The sequence below is a fragment of the Vicugna pacos genome, chromosome 32 (genome assembly GCF_048564905.1).
Source record: "Vicugna pacos chromosome 32, VicPac4, whole genome shotgun sequence".
Lineage (NCBI taxonomy): Eukaryota > Metazoa > Chordata > Mammalia > Artiodactyla > Camelidae > Vicugna > Vicugna pacos.
The window spans coordinates 3,027,671-3,054,194 of record NC_133018.1 but is presented as its reverse complement, the minus strand read 5'-3'; the positions used below and the strand labels follow the sequence as shown (position 1 = coordinate 3,054,194).

The 26,524-nt window shown below is 53.7% G+C and overlaps 1 protein-coding gene across 2 annotated transcripts; it reads left to right on the top strand.

Annotated features, from left to right (window-relative positions):
• The first annotated feature begins 1,965 nt into the window (after window positions 1–1,965).
• Window positions 1,966–26,524, top strand: UPB1 (beta-ureidopropionase 1). Of its 2 annotated transcripts, none has more exons than XM_006213282.4 (10): window positions 1,966–2,179; window positions 7,891–8,062; window positions 9,261–9,348; window positions 13,521–13,615; window positions 16,399–16,560; window positions 18,132–18,301; window positions 22,217–22,298; window positions 23,204–23,246; window positions 24,352–24,506; window positions 26,211–26,524. In XM_006213282.4, exons 1-10 carry the CDS (start codon window positions 2,076–2,078, stop codon window positions 26,292–26,294), a joined length of 1,155 nt encoding a protein of 384 aa, XP_006213344.1. In that variant the 5' UTR covers window positions 1,966–2,075; the 3' UTR covers window positions 26,295–26,524. The 2 variants fall into 2 exon arrangements, with proteins under 2 accessions (XP_006213344.1, XP_072809063.1); XM_072952962.1 differs by having other exon boundaries at window positions 2,012–2,179; window positions 24,352–24,482.

Genomic DNA, 26,524 nt, shown 5'->3' with positions numbered 1-26,524 from the left:
TTTAGAGTGAAAATAATTTGGGCAAATATAAAAATTTTAATACTTTAAAAAAGTCCTTCTCAAGTTAGCGTTTCACATTTGTGAAACCTTGGTTTATAATGACCTAGTGTGAGTGACCTGTCACTGAACAATAGGGAAAGATGGATTAAGCAATTTAACTATAATAATAGTTTCTACATTTGCTTCAGGGTCCGGCTCTAATGTCACCACCTTAATGAATCTGTCCTCGATCCCTTCAGACTTAATTCCTTCAGCAGTCATTTATTGAGAGCCAAAGCCCTGAGGATACCAATGTAGATCAGTCCCTGCCCAGAGCTCAGAAATAATTACACAATAGTGTTTGATAAATGCTCTAATAGAGGTATCCATAAAGAGCTCGGGGAGTCCAACTTCTCCTGGAGCAAACGGTGAAGACTTTACAGAGGAGGTGCTATCTAAGCTGCATCTCGGAGGATGAGTGAGAGCCCACAAAACAGAAGATATGTCCTAGGTAGGGAGATACTGAATGAGGGGGTACAAAGGATGTTAAGATATTAGTCTTCCAAGGACAACCAAGGACAGACATCGGAGGTAGAGAGCTAAGTTAGAAGACTAGCAGCAATTCAAGCAAGAGATGACATGATTACAGGCATGAGGTGGGAGAGGGAAGGATTTTAACAAAAATCAGGAGATAAATTTAACAGAAGTTGATTGTAGGGGGACCGGGAAACAAAGAACATGGAGGAGATGGGGATGACTCCCAAAGGCTGGGCAAATGAGCGAGCAGTGAGGCCGGTGCCTACAGTAGGCAACACCGCACACGAGGCAAGAGCAGGCCCGAGGAGCGGGGCTCCCAGCCCCTCCGGAGCATCTGCAGGCCGCGATGCGGCCGCTCCTCTGAGACTTATAGACAACCTCCCTTTCCGGGCCAGAAACCACCCTTCCCCAGGCCCAAGGCATCCTGTATCCCACAGCTTCCTCACACCGCACTATTTAAATCTGCTGTATTTCCAGGTTTGTCTCTGCAGTAAGTCTCAGATAAGCGAGCTGGGTCTCGGTGTCCAGGCACCGCCCTCGCCCAGCGCCCAAGCACAGGGGGCCGCAGAGGTTGCCGTTCCTCACAGTTTGCTCCTCGGACACCAGGAAACGCTCCTCAGAACGATGACCCAAGCCGGCGGCCAGCGGCCAGCGGCCAGCGGCGCATGCGAGCCACTTGAGGCACCCGGCCCCACGGCGCCCACTTTCAGCTTCCTCCGCGCTTGTCTCACCTTCAAACACCCCTGCAAGGCGGCGACGGCGGCCCGATCTCTGGGGTCACAGGGTGTGCAAGGAGCTGAGCCCGGCTGTGCCGTCGGGGGCGGGTCTCACTGCCCCAGCTCGCAGGCGGGCCCCGAGGGCTCCCGGGAGCCGACAGCCCCAAGCCCACCCCACCTACCCGCAGACGGCGCAGCGGCATCAACCCCACGACGGCGTGAGGGTCGCGGAATTGGGGCGCGCGACCCGGCCCCCCCACCCAAGGAATGGGTTCTAGAAACCGGGCCTGGAAGGCAGTGGTGCGGCTCCGGCCCTCAGGACACGGCTGGTTCCGTACCTACCTCCGCGGTCCCGAGGAAGGCCCCGCGACGGTCCGACAGTGCGTTCACCTCAGACCCGCTGCAGCCTCCACCGGCCGCGTCCTCGCCGCCCATAGGCGCCCTAGGTCCTGACGCTCGGGGCGGGAGCCTGAGGCGAGGAGGGCGAGGGGCAAGCGCGCCCGGCACCGGGACCTGCGTGAGGACCTCTGACTGCAGCGTTCAGGCGGGAGCTACAGCTTCTGAGGCGAAAGAGGGGGCGTGGCCGGCGCGTGCCAAAGGAGGCGTGAAGGGCGGGGGCGGGGCCACCCGCGAGGCTCGGGAGCGCTGATTGGCTGCGCGCGGAGGAGGTGCGAGGAGGGGGTGCGTCCCCAAGCAAGGCCTCGAAGGGCCCACTGCACCCGGAGCAGAGGGGAGGGCGCGTGCACGGCCCTGGCCACCGCCTCTTCCGCCGCCTCCTCCTCGCGGGGACAAAGGGCAGGCAGGCTGTGTGGGTCTGGACATCGGCACCTGCGGACTCCAGCCATGGCCGGGGCGGAATGGGAGTCGCTGGAGCAGTGCTTGGAGAAGAACCTGCCACTCGCAGACCTGCGGGAGGTCAAACGTATTCTCTATGGCAAGGAGACCAGGTGTGGGGGTCCGGAGATTGGAGAGGGGGGGCCATGGGGCCAGCAGGTGTGGGTCCGGGGGACCAGGCAGAGTGTTTCAGGATCTGAAGGGCTCCTTGGGGGCAGGGGCGAAGACCTGAGTGGGCGAGCAGAGACCCTGGGAGGTCTAGATGTGATGGCTCTGTGACCTCAGATTGCACAACCTGGAATGACCTTTATAACCTACTTGCCCCAGCTGCTCGGAGGAAAAGGACGGTTTTAACTCTTTGTGCTTTCTCTGTCCCAGCCTCCAGTGACCAGCTTCTTCCCGAGACCAGGTCTGTCCCCTGGGTGTCTGTCTGGGTCTGTACCTTCAGCCAGAGCTCCCAGCAGGTCCATTGTCCAGTCCCAGCACCCCCTTCCTGCAGTGTCCCAGCCTCTGGTGTATCCTTGCAGGTAGAGGCCTCTGAATCGGGTTGGCGAAGGAACTTTTTCAGCTGGCAAGTCACGAGAGTTGGTTACTATGCCTGGCGTACATGTTTTTCCCTCCCAGCCAGTTGTGTGCCTCGTAGGCTGTTCTGAGGGCAGCGCACTGCTGGACGCTAGGTCAGCAGAGCTGGAAGACACTTGCCCTTCCACTCTTGTTTCTCTTCAATTCCCTGTCCTCAAAGCAACCAGAAAACAGAAATCCTATCTTGTTGCTCCTTTGCTTAAAACTCTATAAAGGATTCCCACAGCCCTTAGAATGAAATCCAAACTGTGACCCCATGAAGCTCCTGATTAAATGTCCATCCACTTTCTGGCTCATTTGCGGACTCCCCCAGTCCGCCTGGACTGTGTGCTCCTGACCTTGTGGCAGTGACCCAGAGGCAGGAACTTGAAACTCGAGAGTATTGATTGGACCAGGGGTTCCCAGCCACCTGCGGATGTGGAGTTACTGCAGGGAGGCCAGGCCTTAGAGTCACAGGTGTTTTCACAGCTAGTTGATGGTAGAAGTAGAACAGCTGCCTTTCCGGGTGGACGTGGTATGGAACCTTGTCAAAAAGGGCCCTTCATACCCAAAGAGGGGTCCCGGGACTGGATGACCTTGAAGGCCCCTCCAGTGCACGCATTTTGGATTACTGCTTTCCATCTGCAAAGGCTCATCTTGGAGGAAAACCTCTTAGAGTTGAGGCTCTCAAAGAAGGTGTCTTAAAGCAAGGGGTGTCTCAGGGAATGGGTTGGTTTAAGAGTGAGATGGGCATATTCTCCTGGGGAAAGACAGACAGAGCTCGTGGGTGTCGGGGAGAGTCTTAGAAAAGAGAAATAAATTTCCCACGTAGGGCAACTGGCTGGAACCCATTCTAAAGTTCAGGGCGAGGACTGCCATGTGAAGGACTTTGTGTGCACATTTGGATCGTTCCTGAGTGGGGAGGGATTGGAATGGGTGGTCCGATAATCAGTGAGCACCAGGCCTCTTCCTGGGGCTTGGTTCACAATAACCAGGTAAGCGGTTCCCCTTTTCCATTCTCCTTCCTGTTCTCTTTTCTTTGTTCTCTTCCATGCAACACTGAGCCCTTCCAGGCTTTACCTCTAGGGTATAAACCTTTCTGTTGCTCAGTCCTTGTGACTGGGTGCGATTTGGCTCTGAAGAGATTGCAAAGTGAAGATACTGAATTTGTCACTTAAAAACTTCTCCCGTCCACTCCTGACCCCTGACCTGGAACGTGGCCGCCTCTACAAAGGCCGGGTGGATCTCAGCCCCTCCTCTGGTCTCCCCCTGCACTCCACATGAGACCAGCTTCTCTCCCAACTACTTGCTGTGCCCAACACAAAGACGATGCTTAGTAACTGTTTGCTAAGTGAATGAGCTAAATGGGCCTTTGCCTGTGCCAGACAGATGAAATCCCCAGAGAACATCGACTCTCGATTTTAAAACAGCCAGAACCAAGAAGCATTTATTCATTCGACACACATTTACTGAGTGTTTATTTTTGTCTTGGGCACGAGGAGTACAAGGATGAGTTAGCCGTGGTTCCTGCCCTCGAGGTGCTTTTTGTCTTTTGATGGTTTGTCCTATGTCACGAGAGGACGCAAGAAGAGCTGGAGAGACTTTACATGAACAGGCTTGGGGGCAGGTCAGGAAGGCTTCCCAGGGGCGCCAGCTTGAGCTGCAGCCTGAAGGAGATGGAGGAGTTGGTTTGGGGACAGGGAGGGCTCAGGTACTCCGGGCCAAGGTAGACACCAGGGGACATGCCCATTTGGGAGCCATGGGTCTAGAGTGCTGGGGGCATTGTCCAAGAGCAGAGGCAGGAATGGTTGGGGTGGATGCTGAGAAAGTGGGATTTGTCCTGATGGTAATGGAGCCTTCAGAAAATTTGTCAAGGCCAGATGAAAGATGAGGAAGCCTAAGACAGACAGAGTGCCTGTGGGTAGAGAGGAAGAAGGTTCCAGAAGTCTGGATAACTAGACTGGTGGAGGAGGCGAGGGTGGTGCTGGCTTCGGGCTAGTGCGTTCACTTGGTGAGGAGCAGCTTTGGGGAGGGCTGATGAGTGGAGCTGGGGGTCTGTAACAAATTACCACACACTGGGCGGCTTAAGCAAAAAGAAATTTATTCTCATGGTTCTGAAGACCAGAAGTACACAATCAAGGTGTCGGCAGGGCCACAGCCTTCCAAAGGTTCTGGGGGAGAATCCTTCTGTGCCTTTCCTAGTTTCTGGTGGCTTCTGGTCCCTTGGCTTGTCACATCATCACTCCAATCTCTGCCTCTGTCTTCACGTGGTCTTTTTTCCCCCGCGTCTCTCCTCTGGACGTCTCATAAGAATACCCATTAGTGGATTTAGGGGTCACCCGGATAATCCAGGAAGATCTTATCTTGAGATCCTTAATTACATCAGCAAAGATTCTTTTTCCAAATAAGGTCCCATCCATAGGTTCTGGGCATTAGGACATGGACGTATCTTTGGTGAGGGGCACAATTCAGCTCACTACAGAGGTGGGCGTCAGGGTCGGGGGGGAGGCTGGGCTTGGGATTGCCCTAGAGGTGGTCACTCCAGGTGGCGGAGTGGGTGCAGAGTAGCAGTCTAGGGAACCCAGTGTTAAAAGGGGCAGAGGAGGTGGAGATTTTGTGGGAGACTCCAGAGGTAAGATGCAGGGATGGATGACCCCTAGGGCCAGTGGGGAGGATGCTGAGTGGGACAGGGACAGACCTCAGGAAGGTCTGAAGGATGAGGACAGCAGGGAGGCCACTGGCTTTAGCAACCAGAAGGCTCATGATTCTGGAACAAGAGGGGCCTATGTAGAGCACACACCCCTTCTTTCTTTTTTTCCTAGTATTTTAATGGGAGAGACTCAAGCAGCTATCATGATGGATGCGGAAGGTCTGCAGGAGATGGGGAGAGATGTCCAAGGTGTGCATGTTGTTAAGTGAAAAAGGCTCGTGAATGGAAGAGCCTCACATGCAGAAGGACGCCTTTGCCTGTGTAACGCACACACGTGTAGAAAAATATTGGAAAGACTTAACATTGTTAAGGGGGTCACGTCTGAGGTTCTGAACTGGGCTTGGGGTGGGTGGAGGGGAACTCATTTTACATTTGATGCCTTCTCCACTGTTAGATTTTTTTCCCCCGTGATCACGTGTTTCTTTTGTAACAAAGCTCCGGTTTAATTATTTAAAACGCTGATGGTAAAGAGCCATTAGAAGGGAAAGAGAAGTTCCAGGAGCGAGAGGCTGCCAGGGAAGCCAGGGCTGGGCTCCCTTGGGTGAGGTCTGCTTTGACCCCATGAAAGAGGCGGGGAGCTGGGGGCAGGGCCGGAGGGTGTGTTGGGGCCTGGACAGGAAATGATGGACTCCTCTCCTTGAAGTTGGAGGTGAGGCCACCAGGGTTGGGGGCTTAGTACCAGGATAAGGGGCAAAGAGGTAGAGAGGCAGCTATAGGGACCAGGGGAGGGTTGGGGACAGCACGGAGCCCCCTCCCCTCGCCGTGTGAGGTTGCAGCTCATTTGCTTGTCCCCGCCCCTCCTGGGCTGTGGCTGGCCGGTGCCCAGCATCCCTGAGCAGAGCCTTTGTGGGGCACAGCACATGGTTAGGGGTGGGGCTTGAGGGCCGGCTGAGTTCTCCAGGATGAAGTGGGGCAGGGTTTGGTGATGGAAAGCCAGGAGAACGGGAGGAGGGGGAAACCTAAAGGTGGTGGCCAGACAGTGGGGTGGGGGGAGTGCTGAGGAGAGGTGGAGCCCAGAAGGCAGGTGGGGCAGCCTGGCCTGCTTGGCTGCAGCCTAGGAGAAGAGTGCCCACAGGGAGCTGGCGGGTAGGGGTGGGAACAGAGGCAGGGAGGTTGTGCATCGTGGAATAGCTGGCTGATGGTTGATGGTGGAAAGATGGGGCAAGCAGACAGCTATAGGCAGTGGATGGGGAGAGATGGCTGGAGGCTGAAGGACCCCTTCCAGGTGATGGTTCCAGCTGGACTTGTGAACCTGAGACAAGAGCCCTTCCACCTGAGGCCTTCCTGGGGGAGGCTGCAGGCGGAGCACCGGGCTCGCCAGGCCACTCCCAAGGGCAGCCCGGCCTAAGGGGAGGCAGACAGAGCCCTCCTCCCCAACCTGCCCACCAGGTGATTTGTCCTGGGGAGGGTGAGCTTCCTCCTGCAGGCGGGACAGCCTCTGAGGCAGCGGAAGGTGTGGTGTGGGCTCTGCTGCTATTTCTAACCTGCTGAGGCTCACGGAACCCTGCCTAGTTGAAAAGCAGGCTGATTGTCAGGGGCGGAACCCAGCTCAGAGCTGTCAGGGCCATCACCAGGAAACCGCCTGGCAGGGGGCGGTGGCAGGGGGCTTGGGCTGACAGGGCTGTGATTTTGAAAGAGACATCTTTAAGAAAGTGATTTAAAGTAGGAGAGAAATATTATTAGATAATGGCTGTCAGGTTATTTTTTGATGCATTCTCTGGGTATTTCATAACCATCATGGCCCTAGATGGTGAGGCCTTCCTGGCTGGGGCCACATCCTGTCCTCCTTGCAGATTTCACCTCTGGGTTGGCACAGACCACATGTCAGAAGTTTGCCATTTGGTCCATGGTCACGTTAGTGGGAGGTTTTTATAAATAATCCACTTGCTTTTGTTAATAAACAACAAAGCAAGATGAGCCTTTTGGCCTTTGGTCTGGACACCGGGGCCCCGCCAGGCCCACCCAGCACCAGGCATGCAGCTGCCCCCTCCCCTGGCAGGAGCAGCAGGACAGGGTGGTGGGGGTCACCAGAGACTCAAAATCCTTAATGGCAGTGGCCACAGGACCCTCTGTCCACCTGTCAGTCCTGGCCTCTCCACCCAGCCGGCTCTTACCCTCCTTCTCAGCACACAACCAGGCCCCAGGCTCAGCGGTGCACAGATGTTTTGGGGAATCCATTCCCTCTCTCCTGAGCTGACTGCTGAGACTTTCATTCCACACCCCCCCTCACTGTGATTTCAGCAACTCTCACAACTAGTTTCCCTGCCACCCCTTCCCCGCTGCCCCCCTGCCAGACCTGACCACGTCCCCCTCCCCACTCAGGTCTCCCAGGTGACAGTGACTATCAGGCTGGGTCCGCTCTCCACCAGCCAGATCCTCCCTCCTCCTGGCCCATCCCCAGCCTCCCCAATGTGGACTGCTTCCTGCTTTGTGTGCCTTCCTGCCAGGATGCCCCCTCCTCTCCACTGGCTGAAGGACTCTAGGTGTGTGGGGGGGACTCTTAAATGCAGCAGACCTGTTGCAAATCTCCCCTCTTCTTTCCTGCCCATTTAGGGAGCTCCACCTGCCCAGTGGGGCTTTCGAAGCTGCCTCCAAAGGGGACTTTGAGCTGCGGGGCTATGGCTTTGAGGCCGCTGAGGAGCAGCAGAGGCGGCCCCGGATCGTGCGCGTGGGGCTAGTTCAGAACAGGACCCCCCTCCCCACCGACACCCCTGTGGTGAAACAGGTTTGGCCTCTTTTGACCATAAATACATAAATGGGCGGTGGCCCGCTCAGTGTTTTGAACACGAGCACAGTCCCCTACCGGCTGCTTACTCCAGGCCCCCAGGCACGTCGAGGGGTCACCCAAGTGCTTCTGCCCCGGCTGCCCCCTGCCCTCCAGCCTGTCCTTTGTCTTCTTCCCTCCGGGCTCCTACCCTTCCTCTCACTCCTCACTGTTCACCCCACCTCCCCACCTCCCTCTCCTGTGTATGAGCTCAGGTCCCGCTGAGCAGTTGGAAGGATGCCCTTTCGGCCGGCTCACGTGCTCTCTGTGGAGCTCTGTCTCTCGGGCTCCAGCCAGCACACGCCAGTCAGCACCCGTCTGTCCCATGTGTTTCCTCTGCCTCGATCCTAAGCCCTAAGCCAGGGACTCACTCTCCCCAAGCATCTGCCAGACAACGGTGTCTGCAGGGTTGTGGAATACACAGGCATTCGCTTGTGACCTTGCAGTTACTATAAACGTGACCGCATCCTGCATTTCCCTGAAGAAACTTGACACCACCATACATACTTTTCACCACACTCCTCCAGCTGCTCAGACTCTCAAGGCCCTCCCTCTCTGCACAGGTTTTCTCAGAATTCAGCATGCTTGAGAATTCTTAGGGATCCTCAAGAAACCAAAGGTCCGCTGGATTCCAGGTCGGGCTCTGCCTCATCTTCACGTTGGTTGTCCCTTCGCTTTTGTTAGGTTACTTTTTGCCTCTGCATTAGTCGGTTGGGAGTATGTCTCCTTGACCATCCCAGCTTGTCAGGCCATCAGGGGCAGGAATGCTGTCCTCAGCTCTCCCCGCCCCCCACCCCAGCACCTTGAAGTATGCTGTCGGGCCCCCAGCAAACACCACTGGAGCTCTGGTGCACAGTCCCTCGGGGGAGACGGAGCATCGTGAAGCGCTGGTCTCTCTGGGTCTTCAGCCTGGTTCCTCTGGTCTTTATTTGAACAGACATTTCTCGGAATGTCTTCTGGGAGCCAGAAGCCATGTTGAGGACACAGAGACTTTGAGGACACACTCCTCCTGCTCCCACGCTGCTCCCTCCCTCCTGATCCTCTTGCAGCTGGCTGGGACAGGGAGGGTTTTGCTCCACAGGTGTTGAAATGAGTTCTAAAAAGTGGTCTCAACCACTAGAACGAAATGGGTTCTAATCCTCGCTTTTGAAATTGCCAGGTCACTGCCCTTCACAGACGCATCGAGGCCATCACAGAGGTGGCTGCCACATGTGGAGTCAACATCATCTGTTTCCAGGAAGCATGGAGTAAGTCCGTCCCAGGGTGCTTTCCCTGCCACCTCCAAACAGTGCTGACATGTCCCTGTCACCAAGAATGTCTACTGTCTGATTTCTTAAAATCTCCTTTCTTTTCTCATTCATTGAAAGGTCTTTGGTCCACAACACCAGAAACCCAGGAGTGCCTTTAGTGCCATTTCGTGGGATTTCAGGAAAGAACACAGGTGTGCATCCAGCCTGCCACCTGTACCCAGGAGTTCATTGTTACATGTGTCCGGCCACTCTTGTGTGACACTTTGAACTTGTCTACCTCTTCCATTAGACTATAAGCTCCACGTGGCCAGTGCCTGGATGTTGTTTATTTTTCCCATCCCAATCCCCATCCCTATTTTTTTAACGTTAAAAATTTTTAATTGTAAAATATGTGTACTATTTATCGCTGTTGGTAAGCATACAATTCAGCAACATTAAATACATGTGCGAAGTTGTGTGACCATCACCACTATCTGTACCCAGACTTCTTCATCACCTCTCACCCAAAACTCTGTCCTCATCTCACAGGGACCTCCCCTTCCTCTCTCACCCCTGATAACCTCTATTCTACTGTCTGTCTCTCTGATTTGACTACTTCTGCCCCTACTTTTGTACCTCATGTAAGTAGAATCCTGCAGGATTTGGTCTTTTGTGTCTGACTTGCTTCACTGACAGTAATGTTTTCAAGGTCTATCTGGCTGCACGTGTCAGAATGCCCTCCCTTTTTATGGCTGCGTAGTATTCCATTGTTTGGTTGGACCACATAGTGTTTATTCTTTCCTCTACCCTCATTTTGTCTTTAGTGGCTTGAATAATTGCTGGTACATGGCAGACACTAAAAAAATACTTATTGGATGGTTTAACCAACTTCTTCCCTTTCTAGCATCTGGAAAACTCCCACTCATCCATCAGGGCCTAGTACAGATACCCTCTCCTTTGGGGGGCCCTTTGGACTCCCCTGCACAGAACTGAGCACTTTTTGGTGTCTCACAGCCACACCAGGTCAAGGATCAGCTCCTTGTCCAGGCTGGCAGCTTCTGAGGGCAGAGCTGGGTCTCAGTGTGAAGCCCAACTCTCTGAGGGCTGGTTCAGAGAATGGGGAACCCCCTTCTCCTCGAATTTGAACTTTGTAGTTCAAAGTTCAACAGGGAGGGTTTTGCTCCACAGGTGTTGAAATGAGTTCTAAAAAATGGTCTCAACCACTAGAACGAAAGTTGGAACTTTGTAGCCAGCCTCCCCCAACCTCCCTTCCACCTGCTTCTTTTGAAAGTTTGTTTACAATATAGTGGTTGTGAAAACAGGAAAAGAAGCCATTAAAATGAAAATGGAGAAATTTGGAGCGCTTAGCAACATGAAAATGAAATCGGAAAGGGAGGTTTTATTCTCTCGGGGCATTTGAGTCTCTCCTAATGCTCTAAAAGCTGAGAGTGAATGGTCATTAAGGATCTTTTTTTTGTTTGTTGTTATCAACAGCTTTCTTGTTGACTTCCTTAAAATAGCTCATCCTCTTTGCCAAAGGAGCCTGGGGAGGCTTGAGCTCAATGCCAAGGCCCCCGAGACTGTAGCTGGCAGAGCCTGCTGCCCACTTAGCTGCCCCTATGGCCACCACAGCTGAGATGGTGGTGGTACCGCTGCAGCACTGGGCTTCTGGGACTGGAAGGAATTGGGAGGCGGATGCTTCTCTTCCTCCTCTGAGGAGTGAGGAGAGTCACACCGACTTTGCAGGGGGATCAGGGACAAGCTGTGCTGGGCGCATGGCCCATGCTGGGGAAAGGTTGGTTACAGTCATGGTAAAAGAGGTCACACGCCCATATGGCGACCAGTTGCATCCTCACCAGCCACATCGCACAGCTTCCCACAGACCTGCCCTGCAGGTTGGTCAGTTTCAGGGCGATGGGAACAGTAGCAGGTGTCTGGAAACATCCCTTAGGCTGATCCCCCTGAAAGTAATGGACTTGGTTACTGGGAGGAGAAAGATCTAGAGAGAACAGTTGTCCCTCTGAGTCCACGGGGATTGGTTCCAGGACCCCTGCAGATACCAGACTCCGGAGAGGCTCAAGTCCCTCATAGAAAATGGTGAAGTATTTGCATATAATCTGTGCATATCCTCCTGTATATCTTAATGCATTTTATTTTATTTTTTATTTAAAAAATCTTTTTAATTGAAGTACAGTCAGTTACAATGTGTCAATTTCTGGTGTACAGCACAATGTCCCAGTCGTTCATATATATACATATATTCGTTTTCATATTCTTTTTTATTAGAGGTTATTACAAGATATTGAATGTAATTCCCCATGCTGTACAGAATAAATTTGTTTTTTTATCTATTTTTATATATAGTGGTTAACATTTGCAAATCTCGAACTTCCAAATTTATCCCTTCCCACACTAACTTTAAATCTTTAAATCATCTGTAAGTCACCTGTAATACCTAGTATGGTATGAATGCCAAGTAAATAGTTGCCTGTGTGTGGCAAATTCAAGTTCTGCTTTTTGGAACTTTGTGGAATTTTTTTTTCAAATATTTTCCACCCACGGTTGGGGGAACCTGTGGAGGACCAGCTGTATACAGAATTGGTCCAAACAAGGAATTCAGGGCTCCAGATCAAGAAGAAAAAGACAAACAGCCTGGCAGGAAGTGGGCAAAGGGGAGAAGATTGCCTGGAGAATGAATCCAGAAAGGGCTGTGACCATGTGCCAGGTGCTCCCCCTCATTGGTGATACGGGAAACACTTATTTAATCCCAGTGAGATCCCAGCTCCCACCATTGGACTGGAGGATGTGAGAGTGTGACTGAAGCTGCAGAGCAAATGGAACACACTCAGCTGGAGGCCCCTGGTGCCCCCCCCTTCAGTCCCCTCCACCCCCACAAAGGACCACCACTGAGAGCCTGGGGGGGTTGTGTAAGGCTCTCTGAATTGTTGCTACGTGTATATGTACCTGCTATTTGGGGGGGGGGGAAGCAAGGAAAGGGGGCAGGTACAGCTCAGTGGTAGAGCATGTGCTCAGCATGCACGAGGTCCTGGGCTCAATCCCAGTACCTCCATTAAAATAAACAAATAAATAAATAAACCTATTTACCACTCCCCCCACCCCCCAAGAAAACACACAAAAAGCAAGCAAGCAAAAACCAGTGAGTTGCCCCTGGTGGCATCTAGCCAGAGATCACAGAAATAATGCTTTTATCCCTGGGAAGTGCTCGGCACATTTAGTGGTTCCCAAACTTCTGATGAGGGTCATTAAATGAATGGCTTTTCTTGTTTCTGAAGAAGTGTCTTGGTCCCTGGGAGGAGGAGCATTCCTATGGTGAGGTGCGAGGGTCCCAGTGGCCCTCTGACACTTTACCCAAGGAGCCTTGGCCCTGCTCTTACCAACCTGTAGATTAGCCAGCAGCTCAGGATCTGCTGGTTGGGAACGGTTTCTGGCTGTACCCTTTGCAAAAAAATTTTAACATATATATGTATTATTTTAATTGTGGTAAAATAGATATAACGTAAAACAGACCATTTTAGCCGTTTTTAAGGGTATGGTTCTGTAGCATCAAGTACATTCACGTCGGGTGTAACCACCACCACCATCCACCTCCAGAACTTTTCCATCTTCCCAAACTGACACTCTGTCTCCATGAAACAACAGCTCCTTGTTCTCCCCTCCCTCAGCCTCTGGCCCCCACCCTCCTACTTTCTGCCTCTATGAATTTGCCTGTCCTTGGTTCCCCCTGCAAGTCAAATCACACAACAATTGTCCTCTTGTGATTGGCTTCTTTCACTGAGCATCACGTCTTAAAGGTTCACCCATATCTTGGCAAGTGTCAGGGTTTCCTTCTTTTTTAAGGCTGAATAATGTTCCATCAGATTTTGTTTATCTGTTCATCCATCAGTGGACAGCTGGGTCCTTTCCATCTTTTGGCTGCTGTGAACCACGCGGCTGTGAACATGGGTGTGCAAGGGTCTGTTCCGACTTCTGCTGTGACTGCCTTTAAGACTGTAGGAAGGGCATCTGGTCTCGTCCTCATTTTACCTTGAAGTTTCAAAGGGCAGAGCCTGCCTGGCATCCACAGCCGGGGACGGGACTTGGGGCTGTGTTCTTCTGTGGGGACCTCCCCCCCACCAGGTCGAGGAGCCCCCCTCCTTGGATATAATTCTGATCTCTCTCCTCTCCAACAGCGATGCCTTTTGCTTTCTGTACGAGAGAGAGGCTTCCATGGACGGAGTTTGCCGAGTCGGCAGAGGACGGACCCACCATCAGATTCTGCCAGGAGGTAGGATGGTCACTGCTGCTCTAGCAGCTGAACGTGTGCGGGTCACAGAGCGTGGCCACACTGCCGTGGGTGGCCCTTCTCCATGGAAAAGGCACCCAGGTGGCTCTTGTTTTGCCAGATAAGAATATTTACTTCCCTTTTTTTTTTTTCATGTACTTAAAATCATAGAGTTTCAGAGCCAGAAGGGCCCTTAATGGCTTTTTGAGTGAGGGAGCTGCAGCCCAGAGAGTGGGGCGGGGCTGGGAGTGACCCCCACAGTAGGGGCGGCAGCTGACAGGTGGCTGAGCTGGCACTTGGGGACCAGGGGCAAGGTCAGTCCTTGCCCAGAGCTCTGCTACCCCACTTGCTGTTTGCCTGAGTTCCAAAAGCATCTCCGTGTGGCCTGTCTCATTTTCCCTATTAAACCCTCATACTTGGTGTTAGATGACCCCATCAATGTGGCTTGTCTAGGAGAGGCCAGTGCACGGAGGCAGAAAGCAGAGGAGCAGTTGCCAGGGGCTGGGCGGGGAGAGGGGATGTGGCGAGACGGTTCGGGGTTTCCATATGAGGTGATGAAAATGTTCTAACATTGGTTTGTGGTGATGGTTGTGCAGCTCTGAATGTACTGAAAACCACCGAGTGGCACGCTTTGATAGAATGAACTTTATGCTGTATGAACTATCTCTTAATATAGAAGTCCTCCGAAAACCCCACGATGTTCCAAGAGGTTACGAATGGTAACTTATCCTTATTCTCAACTTGAGCAGAAGAACCCCTGTCGTTTCTCCCTGCCCTACTTCAGAATCGATTCATGTATGGAGGAGTTTTCTGAGCAGAGTCGTGATCATGGTGATTCTATGAGCCCTGAGTAGTCCGTGCGAACGTCTGCTCTCGGGCTATAGGGGAAAGCCTCTCATTCACCAGGTTGTTGATTCTTGTGCTGTGAAAAAAGAGGAAGGGGATCAGCCAAGAGGTGATGATGTGCCTGAACTGGGTGGGAGGAGGAGGAGAGGAAGGTGGGAATCAGAGCTGGTCCCTGGGATACCTGTCTGCATTGAGGCGCCTGGGACCACGGCCGCCCTCATGTGGCTCATAGCATCCCCCTGCCCGCCATGCCTTCCCCCTCTGGTCTTTCAGGCCTCTCATCCTGGTCACCAGGTGCTGAAGTTCTTAGAGACAAAGAGAATTTGGTGTCCACAAGTCTGATGTGGATTGGTTCTAGGTTTTGTGTTTTGTTTTGTTTTTTTTTAATAGATGAGATGTATGATGATCTTTTTTCCTTTTTTGTGGTAATAAAAAAAAACGTATAAAGCTTAGCACCTTAACTATTTTCAAGGGTACAATTCACTCATGTTAAGTACGTTCACCTTGTTAGGCAGCAGACCTCCAGGACGGTTTCATCTTGTAAATCGAAACCCGAAACCCATGGAATAACTTCCCTCCACCCCCAGCCGCTGGGAACCAGCATCCCACTTTTTGTTTCTATGAATTTGACCACTTTAGAGACCTCACATAAGTGGGCTCCTGCAGTGTTTGTCCTTTGGGACTGGCTTAATTCACTTGGCACAGAGTCTACAGAGTTATCCATGTCAGGGATTTCCCTGTTTGTTTTTTTTATTGAACTGTAGTTGCTTTACAGTGTTCAGGTGGACAGCAAAATGATTCAGTTATACACACACACACATAATTTTTCAGATTCTTTTCCATTATAGTTTATTACAAGGTATTGAGTATAGTTCCCCATGCTATACAGTAGGACCTCGTTTTTTATAGGATTTCCTTTTTTAAGGCTGAATAATACTCCACTGCATGTATACACCACACTTGGTTTACCCATCGTCCACGGATGGGTGTTGGGGTTGGTTCCACCTTTTGGCTGTCATTGCAGTGCTGCTGGGAACATGGGTGGGGAACTCTCACTCCCAGAGTCTTGCCTGCATTTGTGCATGGTTGCAGGTCAAATGGTAGCTCTGTGTTTAACTCCTCAAGGAATGTGGCATCACTTACGTTCCCACTGGCAGTTTACAAAGGTTCCAGTTTCTCCACATCCTTGTCAACGCTTGTCATCCTCTCTTTGTTTTGTTATTGCCTCTGGGTCTCCAGGTCTGTGGGAAGTGGCATCATATCTTGCTCTTATTTTATTTGTATTGTAGGGTCTGTGCTCTTGGGATAGGACTCTCGGAGTTGGAATACGAAAGTCTTTGGACTCCGTGTACCCTTTAGAATTGGAAAGTCAGCCCTCTCCACACTAAAAAGGTCCCCATATTTCAGTATGTCAAAAATCCTGATATAACGTCTACGTTCCCTCTCATTAGGGGTCCTAGGCTAACTGAAACGTCAAGTGATTGAATTAGACTAGAATTAGTTAAGTTTAGGCTGCTGAAGAATAGAGAATGCATTTCCCCTGTTAGCACAAACCTAGCATATAGTAAATGGTGAAGGAAATGAATAAATAATTATTCATTCTCATTTGTAGCAGAAAAAAAAAAGACTACTTTTAATTCCTTTGGGCATATACCCAGAAGGGGAATCGCAGGGTCATGTGGTCGTTCTGGTTTTGACTTTTGAGGAATTGCCAGGCTGTTTCCCGCAGCGGCTGTACTGTTTTCACACTCTGCACAAGAATGCTGGTGATTCTTACTTAGCTGAGCTTGGGCGCTGGGACAGCGCTGGCATTTCATCCTCCGAAGCACCGATGCAGGAATGGCTCTGAGCCAGGTCTAGGTGTCTAGGAGGACCAGTGAGTTCGTGCATAAAAACTGAGGGCAGTCGATTGGAAAGTGGGACTCCGTTGGTCTTTGCAGCTGGCGAGGAAGCACGACATGGTGGTGGTGTCCCCCATCCTGGAGCGAGACGCAGAGCACGGGGACGTTCTGTGGAACACGGCCGTGGTGATCTCCAACTCTGGAGCCGTCCTGGGGAAGACCAGGAAGAACCACATCCCCAGGGTGGGCGACTTCAACGAGGTGAGCCATCCCTCAGGCCACCAGCCTGGCAGAAGCACGGCTGCGGTGCCAGGAGCCTCCCTGCCTTCCCTGTGTCACACAGGCAGGCGGGGTTCAGTGGGGTTCCCAGTGAGCCCCAAACACCTTCAGCACAGACAGTGGTTCCTTTTTTAATAAAACCTGACTTGGCTTCCTCGAATTATTCTTTGAAGTAAGCAGTGTATAAATTAAAACAAACAACACACAAACAAATGTGAAGTGACTCCCGCAGCCCCTTTGAGGCTTCGAGCTCCTTGCCCATCACTGTCCAGGCCTTGATGGGGGTGGAGGTCCTTGTCCGTGGCTCTCGTGGGGTCTGAGCCAGCCACGTCCACGTGTCGGGTGACAGCGGGGAACGTGTGTGCACAGGTGTGTGAGCTGGGGCTTCATGCCCATAGTCAGGGTGTAAGTTGGGGGGCCATTTTGATGGGTTAATGCCAGTTTGTGGGAGGTTAGGATGCAGGGAGGTGGACGTTTGAAGGAGGGAAGTGAACTCATCTGGTGCCTAAGATGTCTGAACTTGATCTGCAGTAAGTACAGTTGCTCAGGAGGTGACGTCCCCCCCGCTTTGGCACACTCCCTGACTGCAGGGGTCCCGGCCATGCTCAGGCAGACCAGAAACGATGTGCAGAGCTAGCTCCAGTCCCCCAGGGAGAAAGAAGAACCCAGTGTTCCCTGGGGACAGCTGGAGGTGGGGGCGGGAAGACATGTCCCTCACCTGTTTACCCTGGGGTTAATCTTTAGCTCCCTGCAGATGGCCACGGCCTTGTCTCAGTGCACCAGTATCCCAGTTTTCCACTCCATGTGCACATCCTGGTTGTTGGCCGACCCTGGTGAATTTTGAAATTAAAGGGAGGAGGTAGAAGGCAGGGAGTAGATCTGTCTGGGATGCTGACCAGCACCCCCAGGGGGCAGGTGGAGCGGCGGGGCAGGCAGGACCGTGTCTCACCTGCCTGCCCTGCAGGGCCGTCTTTGACCCCGGGGAAGGATGCCCAGGGAGCTTTGAGGAGAAGGGCACTTTCCAAGTGTGATTCTAGTCTCAGACTGGCCTTCGTGAGCGGGGCAGGCACATGCCCACCGGGCTATGGTGTGCCCCCCGAGCAGGGCGAGGGCGGCTCTGGACGAGCCGCCGTTCCTTCCGCTCTGACACTCCTGCGGGGACAGGCGGTTGATGAGGACACTGACCATCTTGTGTTCACACTGACCACACCTCAACCTCTGGTTATACCAGGATTGAAACTTCACCCAACTTTATCCTTGGAAGCAGGAAGTTGCGTTGGGGACTTTTTAACGTGTCACCAAAGAAATTGTGGGTAAATGTTCAAACCACAGTGACTCCGCCTTGGGTTGGCTTGTTGTTGTCATGGCTGGGTTTGGGGGATTTTGGTTCTTTCTAGCGGATTGAAATTTTGGAACTTAAGAGTTGAGCCATACCAGGAGTGTTCCTTTTGGAGTAGGGGTGGTATTTCTTTTTTTTTTTTCCTTCTGTTATGTCTAAGGAAAGGGAAACCCAACTGCTCAGAGGCACCCATGCATGACCCTGTGTCTTTCAGTCAACTTACTACATGGAGGGGAACCTGGGCCACCCCGTGTTCCAGACTCAGTTCGGGAGGATCGCCGTGAACATCTGCTACGGCCGGCACCACCCCCTCAACTGGCTCATGTACAGCATCAATGGGGCTGAGATCATCTTCAACCCCTCGGCCACCGTCGGAGCGCTCAGGTCACTCAGCACGCGGGGCATGGGGCGGCAGGGCTTGCGGGGCGTGGTGGCGGGCAGGTGCGGCCGCTAGGACGTCTGCCCCACCTGAACCCTGGGATGGTATGTTGTATAGTTAACCTGCTTTTCCGGGAGGAAGACACTCAAAAGTCTCCATTACAGTCCCCCCTGAAGAGCTGCTCTCCTGGAGGACATTGTCCTTTGCTGTGATGACGGGATGGTACTGATCCCTGCCCCCAGAGTCGTCAGGACTCAGAAAAGCTCCCCTTCCAAAGTGCCCAGAGCATAGGAGATGCCTGGCCATCGTCACCTCCCTCCTGTCACAGCTGAGCTCCTGGAGGAAGTGGAGGGGTGAAGACTTGGGATTCCTAAGGCTCGTGTCTGCAGAGTCCAGAGCGTGAAGGGCAGACACTGGGGACAGAAGGAGCCAATGAGGAGTCAAAGCTCCTCCTCTTGAGAGGGGCCTCAAGAGATTGGTCAGGTGGCTCCGAAACCTGTTTTGAACCAGACAAGTGTTTTCTTCTTTTTTTAAATGGAGGGACTGGGGATTGAACCCAGGACCTCATGCAAACTAAGCACGTGCTCGACCACTGAGCTATTCCCTACCTGCCAAGTGTGTTCTTCTTATAACACCTAATGCATGTGTGGGTGTTAGCCTCATCCTGGAAAAGACTGAGCAATTGCGATCAGGGCAGCGGATGGGGCACTGGTGGCCCCGAGCCCCTGGGCAGCCCCGACCTCACACTGACTCCTGGTGGGCGGGCTGCGATGACCCAGCATGACGGCACTTCCGTTGTTTTGCTCCTCCCTGAGCCGTTGGGTGGTTTCCAGTTTTGCGTCATCCACAAGTACCAGAGCTCTAGGAATTGTGTGCAGAGATCTGTCTCCCCAGCTCACTTCCTCCACAGCGGCCTTCCTGGCTCAGAGGTGCTGGCTCTCGCTCTCTGCCATGCTGCTGGCCTGCCGGGTGGGGCTGGAGGCCGGGGATCCCAGTCCCAGTGTGGGGGGAGCAGGGGCTAGTTCTGGTGGACAGCTTTGAGCTCCCTGTCGGCCACTCCTGCCCCTCTCATGCTCGCTGTCGGCGAACTTGCAGTCGAATTTCTTGTAAATGTCAGGAGGTGACATTTACTTTACTTTTCTTTAAAGCACGGTGCCCCTGTCTCAAGAGTGGCATCCCTCAGCATTCTGTTCTGTTACTGAGGCAGAACACAACCCTCTCGGCTGCCTCAGACCCGCCAGCCTGTCTGCACGTGGAGGCCTTGTCTGTGTCCAGGGGACACTGTCCCACAGAAGGGGTCAGTCACGTCACAGGTTTCGCCTCGGAGACTCTTCCTGGGCCTCCTGGCAGCATGGCCATTATGACAGTGTCTGTTGGCTGTTGTGACAAAGGGTGATTCCTGGTCGTTCAGCCACAGGCCTGGGCAGAACCTCCTGCTGGCTGTGTGTAAGGCATTCAGCACACTCTGTCTCCCCGACGTGGTCCCTGGATGAACCGGAAGCCAGTGCCCCACTGGGCACAGCTGTGGCCTGGACTCAGAGGGCCACCTCCCTGACCAAGCACCCAATTAAGCAAACAGAAGCACCTCAACATGACATGCATACAACAGCTCACATCCTCAGCTGCCTGTTACGCTTATTAAAGATGCTCCATCTTCCTTCCTCAGCCAACAGTGGTCCAACTCCTATCTTCCAAGGACCTGGTTCTGCAGGCAGTCGAAACACCAACAGGGCTCTCGGGAGCAATATGTTCTACCAGCTCCCTTGGTGTTCACATCCTCGACCAGATCATTGCGGTCTGAGAACCTTAGCCCCAGGAGGCATCTGGGAGAGGAGGGGAAGGCTGTGTGTGTAAAGCTGTTCATGGCAGTGTGATTTATAACAAGGAAAGGTAGGAGGGAGAGGGGTGCCTGGGTCAGGGGACTCCAGCCTGTCTCATCCATGGGTCATGGTGCAGCTACTAAAACAAGTCATCATGGAAGTGATGCAGCATCAGGACAGAAGCACGTGAGCAAGACGTTTCCAGGCTGGGGTCAGAACTCTGGGATTCTTTGCTAAGGATGGTCGTGGAGTGCGGAAAAATTACAACAGATGGCTCACTAGGATGGTGGGATTCTGGGCAAGTTTCTTAAATGCTGGAGTCGGTGAGTGTTGTAAGCAGGATGCCAGACAAATCCCCACCAGCTACACATGAGCATCGGCTTCCAGAAGCATCCATCCCCTTCTCTGGCATCTCTGGCCTCCCCTGTATCAGAGGCCCCCACATACGCACACATGCACATGCTATGGTTTGGCAGGGTGACCTCATTTGGGGTTCTCCCCATTTGAAGCACCCAATAGAGACAAAGTGCTTTTTGATGAACTCAGTCACCCTGACCATCTGTGTGGCCGTGGGGGTCGGAGATTTCTGCCATATCTGCATTACTCGGGAGCATGCCCTCCCACCCCTTGCTGCCTTTCACCTTCCCTCTGAGATTGTTTTTAGGGGATGTGGTTGTTTTTAGGGGAAATGAGGCCGATGTCCTTGTACCCCCGCCAGGCTCTCTGCCGTCCCCACATGCCCCGGGCTCTCAGGAACCTTCCTGTCCCTCACTCGTTGTGAGAGCCTCCTCTTTCTTGCCAGCTGTGGGTGTGAGTCCTGCACACTGCACCCTCCCTGGAGGCCTGCAGGAAAGATGCTCTACAGCTCTCGCTCAGCAACCGTCTGTTTAATTTCTGAAAATGTCATTGACGGGTGTGTTTCTGTAAAAATCCTTTCTTAAAAGTTTTGTCAGCTCGACTTAGCAGCTGGGGGGGCGGGTGGGGAGAAGCAGCAAAATGAGGCCCCTCAATCAAGCCTGTGATTTTTTTAAATCAGACTCGTGCCTCCTCCTGAGAATTAGGCTGGTGACAAGCACCCACCCACCCCTTCCACCTACTCGCTGGTTTAAACCAGGTGCACAGTGACAGGAAGAAAGATTCCAGGGCTTTCCGCTCCCCGTCACTCAGTGTTTCTAAGTGGGCATTACGTCTATCAGTCCAGAACCCTAACGATGTTGTTCCTCAGACAAGAGACAATTAGTGATGAGCAGGCCCCCTGAATTCTGTGGCACGTTTTCCTTCCTGGGCTGGGAAAAGACAGGGTGTCCGGTTGGGGCGAAGTTTCCCACCGCGTCCCCTCCTTGGCAGGTGCTGGACTGAGAAACGCCCGCAGCTCAGCTGTGCCTGTTGGGTGATTTCCTGGACCAGTAGGAGAACCAGGGCGCCTCTGCTTAGAGACCTGGTGGGGTTCAGAAGAGGAAAATGGAGGGCACTGGGAAATGGGGGCCAGCTGGGGGAAGGTGATGCCCGTGCAGAACTACCCCACCCCTAACCCCAACCTGAATCTTCAAACTGAAGATTGGCTCTGTTTGCTCAGGCCTGAAGGGATGAAGACTGGAGAATGGCTTTGTGGGCAGCAGAGCAGGGGGGTGGGGGGTGGGGCAGGCAGTGAGAGCTTCCTCGGGAGGGAGGCACACAAGCCCTTGACCCCCCTGCTCCCTCCCACACACACCAGGTGAGGCTCTGCCCAGCCTGGAAGGTAGGTTCCCGACCCCACCAGGGAGAAGGGAGGAGTGAGAAGTAGCCACACACCTCCTCCTGCCCAGAAGCTTCACCAGCATGGCTGTCTGGTCTCCACACCTTCCCTCTAAAGACGTTTTAGAAAAGGAAACTGAGTCAGGGCGAGGATTTGAGCCCAGGCTGCTTCTGCCTGCAGCGGGCCCTTTCCAAAAGGCTGCTCTGGCTTGAGCGTGGGCTGAACTGACAGGTTTGTGGGTATGGGGTCACCCATGAGCACAGAAAGTCTCGGGGCTGGCCGCCGGGGCTGCAACGAGGAGCCGAGCATCCACAGAGTCTGGCCGGGAAGTGGGCAACCTGGCTCCTCTTCTTCCTCTCTCACAGCGAGTCCCTGTGGCCCATCGAGGCCAGAAATGCAGCCATTGCCAATCACTGCTTCACCTGTGCCATCAATCGCGTGGGGGAGGTAAGTCCCTGAGGCCTGGGGATGGGGGGCCTCAGGTGGGGTGGTGGGGAGACTCCTGCAGGGAGGGGGACCGAGTGCCTTTTCAGACCAGCAGAAGCCACAGTAGATGGAACCGCTGTGGCCCTGGTGGGGACACCTGGTGTCACCCCTCCTCTCTCTGCCCCCTCTCTGCCTGCAGGCCCCAGGTCCTAGGGTCCCCCAGGGAGGTGGCTTGATCCGTTACTTAGAAAGCTATGACTGCCCTTCCCCTATCTTTGTCTGTTTTTGTTTTTAGCCAAAACCATTTTGAAAGGCTCTCAGCCCATCACCACCAAGTACCTAGTCTGTTCGCCCCGCTGTTGACCCCATGCACCACATGAGTCTGACTACAAACACCGTGTATTTGTTACATAACAATCCTCTTCCTCATTCTTATTAATCATATGTCAAACTCTAATCAGAGCATCTGATCAGCCAGAGATAACCACAATCTCCACACTAAGTGGATCTCATTTTTGGCAACATAAAGAAACTCAGAGATTTAATTAGCCAAGCTCACCCCAGCTTGATGCAGTTTCCATTAGGTTTCGGGGAAGATACTGAAAACCTGTGTGGACACCCTCTTGCTGCCTTTGCAGCCCCAGGGCTGGGCTTTGTGACTCCAGCAGGTGGCCCTCAGACACCACCCACAGCCCCAGCCACTCCGCCCCGTCTTCCTCTTCTCCCAGCAGGCGATCATCTCCCCAGAGGGGAAGTCTGGGTCTTCCCCTTGCTGGTCAGATTCCCCACTGGCCCATTGATTGTCTGGTTCAGGCCGGCCCTGGTCACTTTAACTGTTTCTTAACCCACTTGCTCCGGGGCGGGTGCTGATAAGCATCTCAGGAGCTCCCCCTATGGGTGCATCTTACCTCGGTTTTCTTTCCCAGGAGCGCTTCCCGAATGAGTTCACCTCTGGGGACGGGAAGAAAGGTATGTTCCCTGACTTGCCGTGGGGCTTCTCTGTCTGCCCCCCAGACCATGTTTGCATACTTGGCGTGTGGGAGCCTGACTGTGCCCTGGCGTGGACAGCAGTGACTGCCTCCTTCCCCAGAGGAAGATGGGGAAGGGATGGAGTCTGCTCCCTGGGACTGGGGTGAAGATGGGCCGAGGTGTGGGGCAGTCCTGGGGAGTGCCCTGAATAGGGAGTGAGCCATCCACCCTGCAGACCTCACTGCCCCCTTCCTTGTCCTTGTCCACACCCCTCACTCTGGCTGTACAAGTGCCCTGAACCCAGTACAGATAACTTGGGTTACCAGAATCCACAGTTTGTTTTGATCTGAGAGCAGGTCCCACCTCACCTCTGCTAGGAATCTGCCACCTGCCCCCCTCCACTTCTCAGGCCAGGAATGTGGGAGGGAGGGGCCACCCCCTCACTGAGGAGGTGTCTGAACCATCTCAGGGCTAGTCCCCCTGGAAGCAGAGGGGGCAGAGGGGTCCATCTCCCAGAAAAGCACTTCCTGAAAGGGCTCCCGATTCCCCACTTGAGGCCTCGGGGACCCCCCCCCACCCCAGGTCTCCAGTTCCCCCCCGGGTCCCTTCAGGGAAGTGAGGCCCACTGGGCACCTTCTGTGTCCAGGCCCCAGGTGGGCCCAGTGCAGGGCCCACCTGCCCTCTATACACCTTCTGTTACCCTACTTTGTTGGTGAGGGGACCAAGGCTTGGGGGCGGGGTGAGGACACAGCTGGCAAGGCTAGTGATGGCAGGCCTCCCGCTCACCACGCGGGCCACCACAGGAAGCAGGTCACACAGGAAGCCCTTCAGAGCCATGCGACTCCCTTGGGCTACAGTGGCTGATGCTGGAGCTAACACCTCTACAAGGGTGACCTTTAGAAAGGTTCTGGGGCAGAGGTGAGGGTGTTGAGGGTGACTTGCAGCCACCTGCTGGGCCTCCAGGACTGAGGAGGGAGGCAGGGGGGTCCTTGGGACCTTGAGCAGATGCTGGGGAGGGCAGTGGGGACCCTTTGTCCCAAGTGCCCCTCCGCAGAGTCCACCCGGGTCTGCATGAGCTCAGGGCCTTTCCTCTGCTCCTTCACAGCTCACCGGGACTTTGGCTACTTTTACGGCTCGAGCTACGTGGCGGCCCCCGATGGCAGCCGCACCCCTGGGCTGTCCCGCAACCGGGATGGGCTGCTGGTCACTGAGCTGGACCTCAACCTCTGCCGGCAGGTGAATGACATCTGGGGCTTCAAGGTGGGTCCTGAGCCCCTCCGCTCCTCCATGAGGGGCCACCCTGCTGTCAGCACTGGGAACCGCGCCTGCTCTGGCCTCTGAGTTGACCAGAAGCCCAGTGTCTTGCCTCCTCTGGGCCAGGCCTGGTGTGCGGGGGAGGAACCAGTGGGTCAGACGATGCCCAGGCGGCAGGCCTTGATAAACGCTCCACTCATCTGATTTAGATTCTGGGCGCCTTTGAGCAAATTAATCTCAATTTCATTTGTCCAGAGAATAGAGTGGATTGGCCTGTCTAATGCTTTTTTCCTTTCTAGGCGTTTGCACTTATCACAAGATAAATGTGCATGTCTGGCTCTGCCAGTGGCCGGGCCCCACAGTCCAGGCCCTGACAATGGAGGGAAGTGGGTCAGGCTGAGGAATGAAGTCCAGGCCTGCCTCTGCCAGCACCTGGCCAGCCCCTTCTGCCCTGGCCTCACTCCCACTTGTAAAACCAGAGGCTGACCGCGAAGGTCCCAAGCCTTGGAGACCTGACCTCCTGGGATACCACAGGAGTGTGAGTGCCCTCCTCCTGGAAGGGGGCACCGGCAGCCATGGCCTGGGACCCCCCAGAGCACAGCATCTTATCAAGGATGCAAATGGAATTTGCTGTGTTCATGTCCGGCAGTATTTCTGCCGGCTCAGCACTCATTTACATGCAAATCATACACACAAACGAACGTCACATTTTCACGACTGAATGACTTTGCCCAGCATGTCTGGGAGGAACCAGGGCTTCAGATCCAGCCAGATGTGGGCTACAGGCCCCACTCCCCCATTTACGTGTGGATGGGTCCTTGGGCACGTCCTCTGTGTCCCAGGTTCTCTTCAGATAGACCAGGCATTGTCCACATGAACGTCTCCTGGATAGGGGAGAGGAGAGGGCATAGCTCCGTGGGAGAGGGTGTGCTGAGCGTTCATGAGGTCCTGGGTTCAATTCCCAGTACCTCCATTAAAAAAATAAGTAAATAAATAAACCTAATTACCTCCCCCCCAAACAAAATAAACCAAACCAAAAAAAAAGAGAATCTCCTGGCTTGTCTCTCCTCCTGGGAAGCTAGATTAATGCAGGATTCCACAAAAATTAGCATTTGGAACCAATAAATAGACTGTTTCCTCAGCAGTAATTTTTTGAAAGTGGAAGCCTTCCCAAGCTATGGTGATGGACATCAGCTCCTGTCAAGGCTTCAGAAAGGGGGAGGGAGGGTATGCCTGGGCGTGAGCGCCCTGGGTGGGCTTTACAGCCCCACCCCCAGCCTCTGTCCATGTCCATGAGATGCCGCAGGGAGTGGACGGACCTCCAGAGCCGGGTGACCAAAGTGCGAATCCCGGCGACTCCACTCCTGGCTGGTGACCCAGAGCAGGCCATGCCCCTCTCTGGGCTGCAGAACAGCCTTCCTCCCCGCTGCCTCAGGGTGCCCACAGCTCCCTTCTGGTGAACAGAGCACAGAGGTCTTCCAGCAGGAGGGGCTGGGGCATGTGAGTGATCTGGGCATCCGTGATCCTCACCACAGAGCCTGAATTGGCGCCAGAAGATCACACGGGGGTTGTGTCCCTGCATTACAGTCTGAGATGGTCCTGATGCATTTCTGTCCCACGGCTGCCCCCTAGTGGCGGCAGGTGGTGGTGAGTAAATGAGGAAGTTGTGAAACCAGGAAACTCTAAAGTTACTCTGTGTTCCGCTTTCAGATGACTGGCAGATACAAGATGTATGCACGGGAGCTCACCGAAGCTGTCAAACCCAACTACAGCCCCAATATCATGAAAGAGTAGCGGCCTTCAGCCCCTGCGCACCAAGGAGGGTACCTCTGCCCACAGCAGATCAGACATGCACGAGGCTTCTTCATGTCCAAATTCTCTGCTGATGCCCTGACAACATTGCTGTCCAGATTGGTTTAAAAGTGCCCAGGAGGGATGGGGGCATGGCTTAGTGGTAGAGCATATGCTTAGCATGCATGAGGTCCTGGATTCAGTCCCCAGTACCTCCATTTAAAAATAAATAA

Bases quoted from the DNA above. Each gene is read 5' to 3' on its own strand.
- UPB1 (XM_006213282.4), top strand. From the start codon at position 2,076: ATGGCCGGGGCGGAATGGGAGTCGCTGGAGCAGTGCTTGGAGAAGAAC. The intron at 8,063-9,260 runs GTTTGGCCTCTT...TGAAATTGCCAG, and splicing joins ACACCCCTGTGGTGAAACAG to GTCACTGCCCTTCACAGACG. The intron at 23,247-24,351 runs GTATGTTCCCTG...GCTCCTTCACAG, and splicing joins CTCTGGGGACGGGAAGAAAG to CTCACCGGGACTTTGGCTAC.